Source organism: Rhinoraja longicauda, chromosome 8, assembly GCF_053455715.1.
Source record: "Rhinoraja longicauda isolate Sanriku21f chromosome 8, sRhiLon1.1, whole genome shotgun sequence".
Classification (NCBI taxonomy): Eukaryota; Metazoa; Chordata; class Chondrichthyes; order Rajiformes; family Arhynchobatidae; genus Rhinoraja; species Rhinoraja longicauda.
The window spans coordinates 46,387,264-46,405,430 of record NC_135960.1 but is presented as its reverse complement, the minus strand read 5'-3'; the positions used below and the strand labels follow the sequence as shown (position 1 = coordinate 46,405,430).

The 18,167-nt window shown below is 41.8% G+C and overlaps 2 protein-coding genes across 12 annotated transcripts in view; both read left to right on the top strand.

Annotated features, from left to right (window-relative positions):
• LOC144596279 (death-associated protein-like 1) lies at positions 1-9,719 on the top strand. Of its 6 annotated transcripts, XM_078404503.1 has the most exons (6): positions 10-42; positions 138-263; positions 3,310-3,348; positions 6,720-6,789; positions 7,986-8,037; positions 9,286-9,719. In XM_078404503.1, exons 2-6 carry the CDS (start codon positions 242-244, stop codon positions 9,394-9,396), a joined length of 294 nt encoding a protein of 97 aa, XP_078260629.1. In that variant the 5' UTR covers positions 10-42; positions 138-241; the 3' UTR covers positions 9,397-9,719. The 6 variants fall into 6 exon arrangements, with proteins under 6 accessions (XP_078260632.1, XP_078260630.1, XP_078260629.1 ...); XM_078404505.1 differs by lacking the exon at positions 3,310-3,348 and having other exon boundaries at positions 14-42; positions 6,717-6,789; XM_078404506.1 differs by lacking the exon at positions 3,310-3,348 and having other exon boundaries at positions 1-263.
• A 3,863-nt stretch (positions 9,720-13,582) lies between these two features.
• Positions 13,583-18,167, top strand: part of tanc1a (tetratricopeptide repeat, ankyrin repeat and coiled-coil containing 1a) — a 92,721-nt gene continuing 88,136 nt past the window's right edge. For 2 of the 6 annotated variants that reach the window (XM_078403844.1, XM_078403840.1), the window contains exon 1: positions 14,755-14,784. In XM_078403844.1, coding sequence (XP_078259970.1) covers positions 14,756-14,784 — 29 coding nt within the window. In that variant the 5' untranslated portion in view covers position 14,755. The other 4 variants (XM_078403841.1, XM_078403842.1, XM_078403845.1 and 1 more) reach the window with 4 other exon arrangements.

The following is an 18,167-nucleotide window of genomic DNA, read 5'->3' as shown; positions in this document are numbered from 1 at the left end:
ATCTGAATAGATATTTTATATCCGCATTTCGAGAAGGGATTTGTATGTCTTTTTCCCCCTCAGATTTCTGAGGCTAATTTCAATTGTGATTATTGTAACTGCTGCATTTTTATTATTTAATCTGCTGTTACCTGCAGTTTTGTTTGCTGATGAATGGAAACAATTCCCTCCAATTAACTGCGTGCAATCAAAAATGCACAATTGCTGAAAATCTCTTGGAGTTAAGGTTTTTTTTTTCGTGATGGCAAGCAGAAAGAGGCAAGGTGAATGTTGTTCTGGTTATTGTGGGAGGCGATTATTTCGGGTTGGCTTGGGGGTTTTTCCAACTTTGTCTTGTTTACTTTCTAGAGTGGGATCCAGTTCTAATTCCCAATAATAGTCGTCTTCTGGGTATAAACGGGGAAGCAGGTGTCTTGCTTAACTTTTTGAAGAAAGTTTTTTCACTTTTTCATGTAGGGAGGAACTCCCTTTTCCTGTTGAGACTGGGTGCGAGATTAAAGCGTGGGCACGTATTTTTTACGAAATACTTTCACTTTTGTTGTCTCGTCTTCTGTGTTCTGTGAAACTTGTTTTCGATTATAATACATTCTGTATCGAGTGAGGTAATGGGATACTGAGCAGGGTGAACCGGGACTTAACGGTAATGTAGTATTTTAACCACGGTCTCTCAAAATAATTGGGCGCCAGAAATACTGAGCGAAACCAGTTAAGATTAAGCCACTCGGTTCTACAAGCCTGCTTGTTATTTAATAAAACAATGGCCGACCTGTTATAACCTCGACTCTGTGCCCCATCTTCTCGCGGTAACATTTAACCTCATTGTTGGTTAAGTATCTCCCAATCTCTGCCTTTGAGGAAGAATCCTAAAATATCACGGCCTTGTGAGAGCAGGAATTTTTGCTTTGTCGGCCATAAATGGGTGAGCTGTTATTTTTAAATGTTGACCTCTCCTATTATAGATTCTTCCACAAGAGGAAACGTCTCTCCACATCCACCCTTTTAAAACCCTACAACAGCTCTCATGTTTGTCGTTTGTTAAACTTTATCTCCTATTCACTTCCTTTACCCCCCCCCCCCCATCCCATTTGCCAAGATTTTTTTTGGCATTTGTTCAAAATTTACAGAGGTCATTGTGCGCATATTTCTTGTGGAGTTGTTGTTTTAATTATTGGCTCCATGCAACTTTTAACGTTTTTAAAGCTTATCACTATAACATGAAGTGTATTTACAGTAGATGAAGATACATTCCTCCCGTTTGTGGAGTCAACAACTGCAGAATATAGGGTAAAGGTGAATGGCAAAGGTTAACATGGACAACGTCTGGTTGCACTAGGGCCTGGAATGTATTAATAGGGGCAGTTGGGGAAGAAGCTGGAGTTGGTATCTGAAAAACAATATGTAGGACTAGGTAGGGGATTTTACATGAAACTTCCTGACACGATAGACTGGCTTCCTTCTGTGATTAACTGATTATTATCAAGATATGAGATTTGTAACTTATTTTAACCTTTTAATTCTTGGTTTTGACTAGAATATGAGCAATGCTTATTAGGGGATGATTTCAGTATTTGGGGATTGGAAGAATTGTGTGCAAGGATAGAATTTTGGAAGAGAATGGGTTCATTGGGAGTCAGCAGGGCTTTGTACATGATGGGTCATGTCCTACTAAATTGATGTATTTTGAGGAGATGACAAAGGTAATTGAGGGTAGGGCAGTGGATGATGTCTACATGGATTTTAGTAAGGCATTTGATATAGTCCTCCATGGTAGGTTGATCCAGAAAATTTAAGATACATTAAGATTAACAGTGATTTGGTTGGATGGATTTGGGTAGTTGTGATGGAAGGACAATATTCAGGCTGGAGATCTGTGACCAGTGGAAATTTTGCAGGGATCTGTGCTGGGACCTTGCTGTTTCTGATTTTTGCTTACAAATACTTGGGTGTAAAAATGGATGGTTGGTTAGTAAGTTTGCAGATGACACTATGATTTCTGAGATCGCAAACTGTGAGGAAGGCTGTCAAGGTATACAGATCAGCTACAGACATGTATGAAGAAATGGCAGGTATAGTTTAATCTGAGCTAGTGTGAAGTGTTGCCCTTTGAGAGGTTAAATGCAAGGGGAAAATATACAATCAGTAACATGACCCTTAACTGCATTGATATACAGAGGGATCTTGGGGTCCAAGTCCATAACTTTGTGAAAGCGGCAACACAAGTAGAAGGTGGTTTAAAAAGGCACAAGGTATGCTTGCTTTCATCGGTTAAAGCATTGAGTATAAGTGTCAGAAAGTCATGATGCAGCTTTGTAGGACTTTGCTTAGGCTGCATTTGGACTATTGCATGTAGTACTAGTCGCTCTATTGCAGGAAGGGTGTGGAGAATTTGGAAAGGGTCCAGAGGAGGTTCACCAGAATAATGCCTGGATTAGGAAAAATTATAGACAGCGGCTGGATTGTTTTCTCTAGAATGCCAGAGATTAAAAGGAGACCTGAAAGAAGTATATAAAATTGAAGGGTAGACAGTCAAGGAATAGAGTAGGAACCATTAAAGACAAGATGGCATATTTTTTAAGGTGAGGTTAGCAAAGTTGAAAGGAGAGGTATCAGGCAACCTCTTTTGCACAGGGTGGTGAGTGCCTGGAACACTCTGCCTGGGTTGATGGTTGAGGCAGATACAATAGGAGCATTTAAGAGACTTTTGAAGAGGCATGGAATATGCAGGAAATGGAGGAATATGGATTTTGTGCAGGTAGATAAGAGATAGTGTTGGCATCATGTTTGGCAAGAACATTGTGGGCCAAAGGGCCTGTTCTATGATAGATTATTCTTGAATTTAGAACTTTAAGATCAAGTTTCTGGGACTGCTTTATGTTAAGAATTCTTTTTCATTGCCTTTAACAATTGAGGCTCTTTTGTTTGGCTAATGGGACTCAACTGAATTCTAACTAGAGCACTTGACTATTTTCATACTATTTGCAACATATGTCACTATTTTTGGTCTGATATTAGTTGACTGCCAGCTGTTAAGATAACTAAAACACTTTGTAGCAATTTATCTGTGTGAGTGTATGGGACAACAAACTTCACTTTCTAATGTTATTAAAATTAAATTGGCACACTCGATTTCTAGGCCTCTTTCGGTCTCATTGCATTTTCACAACTGTTCATTGCGTTTGATTGTATTTTGCGTGCATGCTCTAAATTTTAATGTCGATAAATATCTTGACATTTATTTATTTTTTAACTTTATCTGTTTTGTCCATTACCTTGTTTCTAATTTGATGTCCAATGGAAAATGAGCAACAGGTGTGTTTGAAGATCGATTTATCCGGCTTCACTTGGAATGTAAAAATGTGAACTCATTTGCATATTAAAATGTTACTCCTTATGTAATATATATACCACTATATCGACAATTTGCAGTCTTCAAGTTGAGATTTCTAGCCTGACATCAAAAAAAAAATTCTTGATGCACTTTCTAACAAAGTCACACATTTTCTATTTAAAGACTTATTTACTTATGTACTTATAAACATGCCCTCTATACACAACTTGTCATCTATCAAAAATAGAAACATAGAAAATGGGTGCAAGAGTAGGCCATTTGGCCCTTTGAGCCAGCACCACCATTCAATATGATCATGGCTGATTATCCAGAATTAGTACCCTGTTCCTGCGTTCTCCCCATATCCCTTGATGCAGTTGTTTCACTGTTTATTGTACTTTTTTCTTCTTCTGACAGTAATAGATCCAAGGTAGCTGCAATACTCCATGTGGCTGGACTTTGCTGAAACTGCAGTATATTAAAGTTGTCGACTTGACATCTCGCTTGTCTTAGTAATAAAGGAAGCATGAGGCAATACTTCTGTGGCATTTTCTAAATTATTTTCTAAATTATTGGAAAAGCAAATGTGCTTGAAACAATATTAGAATTTCCAAGGAAATAATCCAAAGAAAGATTTGCATGAAAATAAGCTTAAACTCTAAACTAATATTGATCCAATGCAAAATACTGCAGTGAAAATTTGGTGCTCGTAAAAACACAAAATGAACAGCTTTTTGTAGCATCTATGGGGAAATGGTTAACATTAATGTGGTTGACCTTTTATTCGGATCCATGATTGGATCAATGATTTCTTTTCACTGACCTTTCTTCCCCATAAATGTTTTAACTACATCTAATTTTTGACAAAAGATAATAAATTACCTTTTGTCATGTCTGACCTGTAGGATTTTGTTCTCATAATATATGATCAACGAGATTCCTTGCACCTAAAAAATCAAAGTAGTGATTTCTAACATTTGAGTTATTAAATTGTTTTGATGGTGTCAAGCTCATTCAACACAAGTATCATCAGAACTAACTTGGACAGAGTAAGGTTGATGCCAAGATATCGTTTGTTTTCTGCGTCTTTTATTCCATTTAATATCTTGCCATGTATTTTGAAATCTTTTAATTCAGTGGAGATGATGGGAGAATAAAATTCCATTAAAAAAATTTTTTTTAAATCTATTAATGTAGCATCTATTAATGTAGCACCCATTTAACTTTGGAACACTTGCTGTGAATGTAATTAAAATTGGAAACAGTAGAACAGTAAGCTTTCTGGAGAATCTGGAGTGTCTCCCAAAATCAGAATGAGTTGTGTCATGGCACCTATATGACTTTTTTAAGATTTCAATGTGGAAAATACATTTGTATTGACCATCTGACTGGGCTGATAATCAGTTAATATGCATTGGTTGCAATGAATATAAAGCAGAGCTCATCAAAGTCATGAAACCATCTGCCAGAATGATGGTCATTGTGTGCAGTGAGATCGAAGGTTTGGTACAAAAACTGAAAATGCCAACCTCACCAGTATATTTGTGTCCACAATTCAGAGTGAATATTGGTCAATAGTTTGTAATGGGAATGAATGATTTGTCATTGTAGGTCACCACTGAGACATTTGACAATCTCCTGGACTTGGCATTTGAACTTGGCACATTTCTAGTAATTCCACTGTTCCTATTTGACCCTTGTACTTTTGATTTCTTGACCCATTGTGTCTGTTGATATTGACTGGCTTGCTTTAATTTAATGTCTTGCACCCTATTGCAGCCACTTTCTTTGGTCTTTCCTCTCTATTTCCTGAGGTTGTATTTGATTGAAATTTGTTCATTCCTAATTTCTTGGTTCTGTTGAAAACAATCAACGTTAAATTCTAATCAAATCAATATACAATGATATTGTGTATTTCTGGCATTTTTAGGTTTGTTTGTCTTTAACCCTCTATGAACCCAAATTTCCCTGTTGCTTGCACCTCTATTTTTCTAAACTCCCACTTTTCAGCTAACATAATAATAATAATAATCCATTTATTTTATATAGCGCCTTATCACAGCGCTTTACAAAAACAATTAACATAGAAACAAACAGACAAACTATCCTGACGGAAAAGCGGCTAATACACAACGCCAGCGTCCTCTCACGTCAGGGTCCGGCAGTAGACATTAAAAAGCACAAGACACACAGATATAATTTTTTACACAAACAGCCATCACAGTGATTGCTCTAGGCATACCCTCACTGTGATGGAAGGCAAAGTCTTATCTCCTCCTCATTCTTCTCCCGTGGTGCCACGAGGTGATCGAGGCTCCCAACTTTTTGAAGCCCCCACCGGGCGATGGAAAGTCCCAGGGCCGAGCCGAGCAGGCCGGTGAAAGTCCTGAGCCCCCACCGGGCGATGGAAAGTCCCAGGGCCGAGCCGAGCAGGCCGATGAAAGTCCTGAGCCCCCACCGGGCGATGGAAAGTGCTGCGGCCGAGCCACGCAGGGCGATGAAAGTCCTGAGCCCCCACCGGGCGATGGAAAGTGCTGCGGCCGAGCCACGCAGGGCGATGAAGGGCCTGCGGGCGGGTTGATCGTACCTCGCGCTTCGGGGCGGTCGAAGCTGCTACGGCTGGAGCTCCCAAAAAACCGGTCACCAGCCAGGGACCTGTGAACTCTCAATGTTGCGGTCTGCAGGGCCCACGGCCGAAGCCTCCGAGATGGTAAGTCCAGGCCCTGCGACCGGAGTCTTTGAGGTCGATCCCAGCTGGAGGCCGTCGACTCCACGATGTTAGGCCGTAGTTAGGCGAACGATGTTAGGCGAACGGAGATACGACACGGTAAAGGTCGCATCTCCGTTGAGGAGGAGATTTGAAAAAAGGTTTCCCCCAACCCCCCCACCACCCCCCTACATACACAGAATTAAAAATAAAACAAAACGTACATTTAACATGCTATTGTTTGAGTCGCAGAGCTTTCTGTTTGAAGAAAGAATTCTGATGCAAGGCAAAAACACCAAGACACCATGGTGTGAAAGCTCTTTTTTAAGATATAAAATTAGAACATGAATCACAATTTATTTTACCTTGGTGCAAAATTCCCTTTTTAAAAAAAAAATGATGATTGAAAGTAGTTCTTAGCTTTGACAGTCCCCAGTAATCAAAAATGTATCCTTTGAGCATTAATAAGCCCTTTTCTTATTTTCATAGTTGACCTGCCGATGAACAAATATTGATATGTTCATGGGCAGAATTATTGGTGCAATAATTCCATAATACAACGTTAGTACAATTCCATAAAGCAACATTAGTACAATTCAATTTGTGGGTTAAAATACTTGTAACTATTTGTTGATAGATTTATCAATATAGAAAATGAATGTGTACCTTTATCTATTCAAGAAGGTGGCAGGATGAAGGTCACTAAACAAGAGGAAAAAAGAGACCAAAGAATCAATTCTCTTTCAAGCTCGAGGTAAATGATTCTACATCTTTTCTAAGTTTTGAGTTCAAGTGAAGGTATAAAGCAGATTGCTTTCTGCAGGGATATTCTGACTCTACAGTAATAGCCCTTTTAGTCCTACGTGTTAAAGTAACTAAAGAATCTTTTCAGTTGTTGAGGTTGAACAAATATTCCAAATGAGACCAGAGATATTCCTAATTTGGAGCAATTGCCACATTTACTATTTGTGTTCAATTCCTCATGGGTAACCACCAGGGCATCTGACGTATTTGCAAAAAATACTTTACAAGCATTGCTAATTATATGGATTTGTTTGTGGCTAATTAACATAAAAATTTGACAGAAAATTGGATGTCTGGAAATTGTTCATATTTAATTGCCAGTATTGTTTGAATTTTAAACTTGGTTCATAATACAACTTGAGCTTTATTAGCTGCTCTAATTTTTGAGCAATAGAGAAGTTTGCAAGATTCATCAGGGCTTTGTGGGTGGTTGTATTTGATCCTACATTGACTGGGACTTAAAGCCTTTTAAACATTATGTGGTTTGGGGAAAGTGATCTATCAGTTCAGTCGCCATGTAAAACAATTGTATCTCTTCTGCTACAAAGTTTCATTCCATATAATTGATTTTTTTTAAAAAACTTGCAAAATGAGAATAGAACAGAAAGCTCCACATCCATATAGTTCCTTACAATGACATACCAACTGAACTTGAGACTTTGTAAATGTTCCCTTTTTTTGGGAGACCAGACATGCAAAACGAAACTCTGAATCATTGTTTTTTGGTATGCTGTACATGGCAGATTTCTATCTAATAGCAGAACACATTATCAGGCTATTCAGTCCAATATTCTGATTGAAAGTTGAAAAATGACAACTGTATATCTGGGTGTGAATGATTGAATAGGTGATGAAATGTGTATTACTTTTAAATTCAATTTCCTTTCACACCTGAAGTTGGACAAGATTGCATGGTCCAGTCTGCACAAAGATCTCTTCGAGTGAGTTTTTTTACATTTGGTGTCTGGAAGTCACTTATTTCTCCACTCATGGAGCAAATCATATTTTCTCTCCCCTTCAGTTGCCTGTGTGTTAGTACTTGTCTGCTTACCTCCTTTGGGTCTTATTTTGTTGAAGCTAAAAATGGATCACAAATGTATTCAATGTATAGATATGTAGTAGAATTACTCTTTCTATATTTTTCAGTGCTGTCAATGCATCTAAAATGAGCTTTGCCCTGGCTAGAAATATTGACAAAGTGAGTATTTGAACTAAAATATTACTGGTGATTCTTAACAATGAAGCTTTCACAAATCTGTGCAGCTGTTGAGACCTTATATTCTTTAATTTTAATTGATGCTTATACATTAAGTTTGGTTGTACCACTAGCATGCCACTTTCTACTTTTCCTTCTGTGAAAATCTATGGTCCAAGAACACTCATTAGTTTACAATTTGAATTGCCAGGACTTTGAATTTAAAGGTATTTTGAGGTGGAAGGAGAGGTGCCAGTGCAGTAAAATGAATTGATTTATTTTCCCCCTTCTGATTTTTAACAGGGTGACATGCACTTAACATTTAATGTTCTGTTATTCTGTAGGTTATTTGAGGAACAGTGATTTGCAGATTTGTTTAACTGCTATAGACAAAACATTTGGGGGGGGGGGGGGATGATATTTCTGCTTAGCAATTTTTGGATGTAATTGAATATTTTGATTACTGACCAGTGTAAATTTGTTAGCAGTTGTCCCCTTTGGGAGAATGTCCACTCAAGAATGACATTGTAACCAAAATTGCATTGTCAACAGTGGATTCATTCATACCATGTGCATGTTTGATCATGACCAAATCATAGTTTATGAATAACTTGTCATTTTCAATCACTTAAAAACCAAGTAAACTTTGTTAACATCTTCGGTCATGTTAATAAAGAGAATTACGTGCCGGTCTGGAATCCAAACAAGTAAATATTATGGACCGATACTCAAGTTCTTTTGTTTTGTCAATATCACTTCCGTTGTTTTTAATAAAATGCCAATCTAATTTACCAGCAGAATAGATTTCCCTTGAACAGCAACATCAAAGACCTGATTGTTTCAAGTGTTTAGTCTAGTGAGTGAGTTTAAAACATTCACTTAAAGTGACATTAAACCAAAGCATTGCAATCTATGGTCACCACTTAATTCCATCTGGTATTAACAATTTCTTCCAAAGAAATTGAGAACAAGAAAACCAAACATGAATTGAATTTTTAGTGACGTGGGCTGGTTGAGTGCAGAAGTGGCATTTAATTTGAATCATTTTTTTGTAATGCCATTACGATGACCCTGAAACTCTATCTGTGGTCAAATACAACCACTGGGATTGACAAGCTGGGTATGATTGAATAGTTTCCATAATATGCAGAACACTTTTTTTAAAAAAGCAAATAATTCCCCTATTGACCATGCATTCTAACCAAATTATTCAAAGAATTAGCTAATTATATTTATTTCTCTTTATTTTAGCTAAGTCATAACTTTTCATCTGCAATTGTGCATCAAAAACCTCTGCCAGCTCTGGAGAAAGGTTCGCCACCAAGGTGCATTCGCATTATTCACCAGCCACGCAAATGTTAAAATGACTTGATACTTGCCATGACCAACAGCAGCCAGTATAAAAATTGAAGAAAGCGTGATTGTAACTATTCCACTAGTGTGGAGCTAGTGTTCTATAGCTTTGCAAAAGTTGTCGCAGTTGATCATGAGATTTTAGTTCAAATTGCAAATCATAAAATAATGTAATTAGTGACTTTGGTGATTAATTTGTTTTGTCTTTTGAAACTAAATGATTAACATCAAGACATTGTAGATAACATTGCACCTATATGGTTAGAAAAGAGAAAAAAATGCAAATTTCTTTGTAAAAATAAACTTCCTCTTGCCAATAAACTAACTTGTTGACCTAAACAATGATGTTTTTATTCCACTGTTGCAATTTAGTTATTTCAACTACTTTCCTCTCTCAGCTGAATTGTTACATGGAAAGAGGCTTTTTGGATAATAAGTCTAGGGAGGCTCCATGTAAAAGGAATCTGGCTCACTTGCCTCCCTTCTCCCCACCAGCAATCCATTCTCTCAAAGCCCTGGAAATTCTTTCTTTTCAGATATTTGAATAGGGCTCTAGATCAAGCGGTCACAATATACTAACATGGATAGAAGATTGGCAAGGAGTGGGAATAAAGGTTAGATGGAGCTCTAGGGGCTAGTGGAATCAAGGGATATGGGGAGAAGGCAGGCATGGGTTACTGATTGTGGATGATCAGCCAGGATCACAATAAATGGTGGTGCTAGCTCGAAGGGCCAAATGGCCTCCTTCACCTATTTTCTATGTTTTTCTGTTTGGCTGCCAGTGACTAGTGATGTTCCGGAGTTGGCTATGTTGGGTCTGCTATTTGTTGTGATGATCTGGATAATGGAATTGGTGGCTTTGTGCCATGTTTGCAGATGATAAGTAGATGGTCGAGAGGATTTGGAAATCGGCGGGGCAAAGGGACTTGGGAGTGCGGATGCAGGATTCCCAAAATGTTAATTCGCAGGTTGAGTAATAATAAAAAAGACAAATGCAATGTTAGCACTTGTTTTAAGAGGACTAGAATATAAAAGCAAGAATGTAATGCTTCAGCTTTAAGCAGCTGGTCAGACCACATTTGGAACATTGTGAGTGGTTTTGGGAACCACATCTGAGGAAGGATGTGCTGGCATTGGAGAGGATCCAGGGAAGGTTATGAGAATGATCAAAGAGATGATTGGGTTAAAATATGAGGACCGCTTGATGGGTCTGGGTCTGTACTTACTAGAACAGAGTAGGAGGGGAAGGGGGGGGGTGGAGGATCTCATTGAAACCTACTGAATAATGAAAGGCCTAGACAGAGTGGATATGGACCAGGACCAGAGGCCTCTTAAAATGGAGATGAGAAGGAATTTCTTCAAACAGAAGGTTGGTGTATTGTGTACAGTTTTGGTCTCTTAATTTGAGGAAGGACATCCTTGTAATTGAGGCAGTGCAGCGTAGGTTCATGAGATTGATCCCTGGGATGGCAGGACTGTCATATGAGGAAAGATTGATAAGACAGAGGGTGGTGAATCTATGGAATTTATAGTTGTAGACGGAGCTTGTGGAGACCATGTATTGGATATTTTTAAAGTGGAAATTGTTAGGTTCTTGGTTTGGTAAGGGCATCAACGGTCACAGGGAGAAGGCAGGAGAATGATGTGGAGAGGGGAAAATAGATCTGCCATGATTGAATGGTGGAGCAGACTCAATGGGCCAAATGGCCTAAATCAGCTCTTGTGCCTTGTAATCTTAGATATTATGTGATATTAAATTTGAGCTCTGCAATTCCGCCATGAATGGTGTACAGTTAAACGGCATGGATGTAGGAGGTCCTCAACCTGAAACGTCACCCATTACTTTTCTCCAGAGATGCTGCCTGAACCATTGAGTTACTCCAGCATTTTGTGTATATATTAGGTTTATTGTCATGTGTTCAGAGCTACAGTGAAAAGCTTTGCTATCAGATAATATTATACACAAAATACAATCAAGTCAAACTCAAGTACACTAGGTAGAGGGAAGGGGATGATACAAAGTGCAGAATATAGTTCTCGGCACTGCAGCCCACCAGTTCCAAAACATTCAATGGCCACAATGGGATAGAGATGAATCGGACAGTACCCTAGGTTATGGAAGGACTGTTTAGAAGCCTGTTAATACATGGGAAGTAGCTGATTTTGAGTCTTGTGGTATGTTTTTAAGCTAATGTACTTTTTGAAAGCATACTATTTGGAAACAGGCCTTTCAGCCCAACTCATCCATGCTGTCAGAGATGCCTCAGCTAAGCCAGGTCCCATTTGCTGTCATTTATTCATAGAAAATAGGTGTAGGAGGCCATTCGGCCCTTCGAGCCAGCACCGCCATTCATTGTGATCATGGTTGATCGTCCCCAATCAATAACCCGTGCCAGCCTTCTCCCCATATCCCTTGATTCCACTAGCCCCTAGAGCTCTGTCTAACTCTCTCAAATCCATCCAGTGATTTGGCTTCCACTGCCCTCTGTGGCAGAGAATTCCACAAATTCACAACTCTCTGGGTGAAAAAGTTTTTTCTCACCTCAGTTTTAAATGGCCTCCCCTTTATTCTAAGACTGTGGCCCCTGGTTCTGGACTCGCCCAACATTGGAAACATTTTTCCTGCATCTAGCTTGTCCAGTCCTTTTATAATTTTATGTTTCTATAAGATCCCCTCTCATCCTTCTAAACTCCAGTGAATACAAGCCTAGTCTTTTCAATCTTTCCTCATATGACAGTCCCGCCATCCCAGGGATCAATCTCGTGAACCTACGCTGCACTGCCTCAATTACAAGGATGTCCTTCCTCAAATTAGGAGACCAAAACTGTACACAATACTCCAGATTTTCCATAGCTTTCTAAATCTTAGATAGACACAAAATGTTGGAATGACACTGCAGGACAGGCAGCATCTCTGGAGAGAAGGAATGGGTAATGTTTCTGGTTGAGACCCTTCTTCAGACCTTTCCTGTCCATGTACCTGTCCAAGTATCTTTTACCAGGAGAAAAGGGAACAACTTGGGTCAGTCAAGTTTTTTAAAAAAAGACACAAAGTGCTGGAGTAACTCAGTGGGTCAGGCAAGATCTCTGGAGAACATGGATGGGTGATATTTCTGGTTGGGACCCTTCTACGACACTGATCAATGAACCTCACCACCCTGGCCACACTCATTTCATTCCAGTCATCAGGAAGAATGTAGAGGGGAAAGATTATTTTCTTTCTTGTGATATCTATGAGTACTCTGGTATCTGACCTCTCACCAGCTGGAGTGTAATCCTGACATCCCATCTACCTCATTGGAGACCTTTGAACTATCTTTAATCGGACTTTATTTTGCACCAAATGTTATTCTTTATCTGTACACTGCTCGATAGTCATCATGTGTAGTCTTCTTTGGCTGAATAGTATGCAAACAGCTTTTCACTGTACCTGAGTACAGAACACGTGACAATAATAAACTAACTAAAGTGAATGGTCTCCCCATAAGCTAGGGTACTGTTCAATTAACCTCAACCCCAATGAGGACATTGGACTTTATGGAATTGATGCTCTATTGACTGTACTTGAGTTTAAACTGATTGCATCTACGTATGGTATATCCAATCTGCTTAGATAACATGCAAAACAAAGCTTTTCAGTGTATATTAATTTTAACCAAAAAAAACGTTGTGATGAGTCAGTTGGTTGGGGCTTGAACTTTCCTGTTTTTCAGCCACTCTCGTCCCACAGGCGCAAGTGACAATAATAAAGCTAAAAACCTAAGCTGGGTCCACCCAACACGTCACCTGAATGAGTACTTCGTGTTCTCCAGAGATGCTACCTAATTTACTGAGTCACTCCAGCACTTTGTCATTTTTGTTAACCTAAACCTGTGTCTCCAGGCTTGTTATGCTGCTGCCAGTGAGAATTCCATTGTTCCATTTTCGTACACATGACAATTAAACACTCTTGGCTCTCTCGTCTCTTGGAGACCATCTCTCACCATCCATTTTATTCAGAGAAGCTGCCCGACCCGCTGAGTCTCTCCAGCACGTCGTTGGGTGGCTTTCCCCTTGGTGCTCCTGGGGCCAGGAGCAGATTGGCGACGCGGAGGCCAGTGGTTCCTGGGCGAGGAAGGTGTGCGAGTATTGCAGACGGTGGAGGACGAGCCAGGGAGGCAGAGGCGGGACCTGAGCCTTCATTCCATGAGCTCACTGGTGCCTGTGGGAGGAGAGCGGCTCCCGACCAGGCGGAGGGCGGCCGAAAAACAGGAAAGTTCCAGCCCCGACTCGACGACTTCTCTCAAAGTTTTGTTGTTTTTGTTCTTAAGACGGGGCGAATCCCACCGGTAAGTCGGAAGGGTTATATATTTTATTCCCCCCCACCACTACTTTCAGTTCTTACACGTCAACTTTTCGGCGGGTGGCGGGCGGGCGGGCGGGCGGCCCCTGGGCAGAGCGGAGCCCGGGGAACCCCCGCTGGAAAATTCTGGAAAAGTGGCGCTGGGCTGGCGGGGTCGGTGAGGCCGGGTTGTCCGCCCGGCGGCGGGTGATGGCGGCGGCGGCGGCGGCGGCGGCGGGAGTCCAGTCGGTGGATGACGGGAACGAGGGGGACCGTCCCGTCGGTGGGTGATGGCAGCGGGGAGGAGAGGAACCGTCCCGTCGGTCGGGTTGCGGCGACGGGAGGGGCCGTCCCATTTGGGGGTGACGCTCGTCGGAGAGTCCCCTCGCCTCGGTGGGTGATGGCGGCGGGTAAGCGTCCCGTCGGCGTCGGTAGGTGACGACGGTAGTCGGGATGGAAGGAGGGGGACGAGCGACCTGTCGGTGGGTGACGGTAGTCGGGGAGGGGGGACTGGCGGCCAGTCGGTAGCGGCGGAAAGGGGGACGGGGGTCCAGTCGGTGGGTGGTGGCGGCGGAGAGGAGGGAGGGAGGAAGGGGGACGGGGGTCCAGTCGGTGGGTGGTGGCGGCGGAGAGGAGGGAGGGAGGGGGACGGGGACGGGGGTCCAGTCGGTGGGTGGTGGCGGCGGAGAGGAGGGAGGGAGGAAGGGGGACGGGGGTCCAGTCGGTGGGTGGTGGCGGCGGAGAGGAGGGAGGGAGGGGGACGGGCGGCCAGTCGTTAGGTGTCGGCGGCCAGGCTCGGGGCACCTCGGGGACTTGTTGCTCAGTCGCCGGGAACGCCCTGACCGCCTGAAGAACTGGTTTGTTTGATGTGTAAATGTCGACGACCGCCTGTGCAGCAGCCGATCCCAATCACTGCAGCAGCTGTATGTTGTTTTTAACCGCGCTCTCGGGGTTTTTTAGTGTCATTTAACTTTTAATTTCAAATTTGGGGCCCCTTCTGATTACAGATTACATTTAAATTACAATTTTAAGAAAGCTTGTCGACAAATGGACCACTTTCGAAAGGGCGTAAAAAAGTAAGAGAAAATAAACTCGAGAGACACAAGGGACTGCAGATGTTGAGCAAAACACAAAGTGCTGGAGGAACCCGGCCGAACAGCCAGCATCTGTAGAGGGAAATGGACAGATGATATTGCCTCCACAGATGCCATCTGAATTTCCTCCAGCACTTTGCGTTTTCTTAAAAAAAAACACATGCAGAGTTCTGAGTAAATTGCAAGCAGATTCTACCAATGTGGGCTGCTTAGATTCTGATTATAGTTCTGAGCCTCATTATGTGTACCCTTTCATAAGTATTTGGCCTTTTTACATGGGCGAGCATTACCAAATGGAATCATTCAAAAGTTAAACTGAAGTAAATGTTTAATCACAATGTTATGGTATAACATTTTTAAACATAATTCTCACAGATGTACAGAGCCTGAAAAGTCCTTGTAGAAACAAGAAACTGCAGATGTTGGCTTACAAAAAAAGACACAATGCTGGGGTAACTCAGTATTCCAAAGTGTGTAGGAAAGAACTGCAGATGCTGGTTTAAATCGAGAATAGACAAAAAATGCTGGAGTAACTCAACAGGACAGGCAGCATCTCTGGAGAGAAGAAATGAGTGGCGTTTTAGGTCGAGACACTTCAGTCTGAAGAACGGTCTTCAGACTGAAGAAGTGTCTATCTTCGGTATTCCAAAGTGCTGGAGTTACTCAGCTGGAGTAACTCAGCACAGGGGAGGCATCTCTAGAAAACACGTATAGGTGATATTTTGGGTCAAGACTCTTCTTCAGACTGATGGGGGGGAAGAAAGCTGGAAGAAAGATAGGCCAGGACAAAGCCTGGCTAGTAATAGATTGATAAGGGGGGGGGGGGGGCTTTGCTGGTCTGAAAGCATAAATGCTATTAATGATTTATTTCCTAATCTGCTTTAGTCAATTCTGATCCTTTATTCACCTTTATCCAGAGACTCTCGTTTTATGTATATTGATTGTTTAGTTTATTATTGTGACATGTACTGAGGTACAGTGAAAACATTTTGTATGCTATCCAGTCAAAGAAAAGACTATACATGATTACAATCATGCCATCTACAGTGTACAGATAAAGGATAAAGGGTACAACACATAGTGCAAGATAAAGTCCGATTAAAGATAGTTCAAAGATCTCTAATAAGGTGGATGGGAGGTCAGGACGGCACTCTAACTGATGAGTGGACTGTTCAGTTGCCTAATAACACCATTGTGCCAGAGCTACTACACTACAAACTCTCCCAGCTGACTGTGCCTGAACCCCTCTGTCAGTGAATCATTAACTTCCTGACGGACAGGAAGCAGCATGTGAGGCTGGGAAAGCACATCTCGGAACCGCAGACCCTCAGCAGAGGAGCATCGCAAGGCTGCATACTCTCCCCTCCTTTTCCCTCTACACTAACGACTGCACCTCCACAGACTCCTCTGTCAAGCTCCTCAAGTTTGTGGATGATACGACCCTAATTGGACTGATCCAGGATGGGGAGGAATCTCCCTACAGATGGGAAGTGACACAGCTGGCGCCCTGGTGCCATTGCAACAACCTGGAGCTCAATGCTTTCAAGACAGTGGAACTAATTGTAGACTTTCGAAGAGATCCCCCTCCCCTCCCCTCCAGGCCCCACTCACCATCAACAACACCATAGTCACATCTGTGGAGTCATTTAAGTTCCTTGGAACCATCATCTCCAGGGACCTTAAATGGGGGGCCACCATCGACTCCACAGTCAAAAAGACCCAACAGAGGATGTACTTCCTGCAGCAACTGAAGAAACACAATCTGCCACAGGCAATGGTGGTCCAATTCTATACTGCTATCATTGAGTCCGTCCTCAACTTCTCCATCATTGTCTGGTTTGGCTCAGTCACCAAGCACGACATCCGGAGGCTGAAACTGATGGTTCGCACAGCGGAGAAGGTTGTTGGCTGCAACCTTCCCCCCATTGACGAACTGTACACTGCAAGGGCCAGGAAGCGAGCGGGCAAGATCATCTCTGACCCCTCTCACCCTGGCCACAAACTCTTCGAAGCACTTCCCTCTGGAAGGCGACTCCGGACTGTCAAAGCAGTCACAGCCAGACATAAAAACAGCTTTTTTCCACGAGTGATAGGTCTACTCAATAACCAAAGTCTGTAGTCTCCTTTTTGCTCTGGTTTATTTTCACTCACATGTTTAGATCGTAATGGTGTATCCTTGTTGTTTTGATGTGTTTATGCTTTATTCTTGATTGTTAACTGTATGTTTGTGTTGTCATTTGTGAGCGGAGCACCAAGGCACATTCCTTGTATATGCATACTTGGCCAACAAACTTATTCATTCATTCATTCATTCATTCATTCATTCATACATAACAGCTGAGAAGAAACTGTCCCTGATCCTGTTTTAGAATAACTTTTAGTTAAAACATAAAACGCCTGAAATTTAAACTCTTACCCTCCTTGTCCAGGATCCATTTCTGTGGTGTTCACCAATCCTGGAAGGTCTCTGATGACCCTGCAAACATCACAAGTCCACATGATCCCTCCACACGGACACCTGAGCAAGAAGCTAACCACTTTGGCTTGCTGCCTAGGTCTGTAAATGGCCACCTTGACCAGCCTCGGAATAAAAGGACGTACCTTTAGAAAGATGAGGAGGAATTTATTTAGACGGAGGGTGGTGAATCCATGGAATTCATTGCCACAGATGGCTGTGGAGGCAAAGTCAATGGATATTTTTAAGGTGAAGATTGACAGATTCTTGATTAGTAAGGGTGTCGGGGTTAAAGGGCAAAGGCAGGAGAATGGGGTTGAGAGGGAAAGATAGATCAGCCATGATTGAATGGCGGAGTAGACTTGATGGGCCTAATTCTGCTCCTATAACTTATGAGCAGGCCCAATGGGGAGTTCATCTGACCGCATCAATCTCTGATGTGAGACCATACCAAAGGTCTTGCATAAATCCATTTTTATTATATCAGTTGGACTGGCTTAATCAATACGCTTTTTGAAAAACGCAGTCAAATTGGCGAGGCAGGATATCCTGCTAACAAAACCATGCTGGTTATCTTTGAATAATCTCTGCCTCTCCAAGTATCAATAATCCCCTGTACCTTAGATTTTTTTTCCAGTAACTTTCCTCCCATGACATTATATTAAAATTGTCTCTGACGTTTCATGAGGTCTTTTTCCCAGAGTTTCAAATGTTAAAAGCATTTACTTTTCTGTTTGTATCACTGTTTTGCATTTTAAACAAAGCATGGCTGGAGCTCAGCGGGTCAGGCAGCATCCGAGGAGGGAATGGACAGGCGGTATTTTGGGTCAGGACCCTTCTTCAGGCTGATGGGACCCAACCTCCACAGATGCTGCCTGACCCACTGAGTTCTTCCAGCACAACATTTTTT

What these genes read in the sequence shown, in the direction of transcription:
- LOC144596279 (XM_078404503.1), top strand. Translation starts at nt 242, where the DNA reads ATGGCAAGCAGAAAGAGGCAAG. An exon ending in GGCAAGCAGAAAGAGGCAAG is followed by an intron (nt 264 to 3,309) that starts GTGAATGTTGTT and finishes AATGAGCAACAG; the next exon opens with GTGTGTTTGAAGATCGATTT. An exon ending in TGGCTAGAAATATTGACAAA is followed by an intron (nt 8,038 to 9,285) that starts GTGAGTATTTGA and finishes TCTTTATTTTAG; the next exon opens with CTAAGTCATAACTTTTCATC.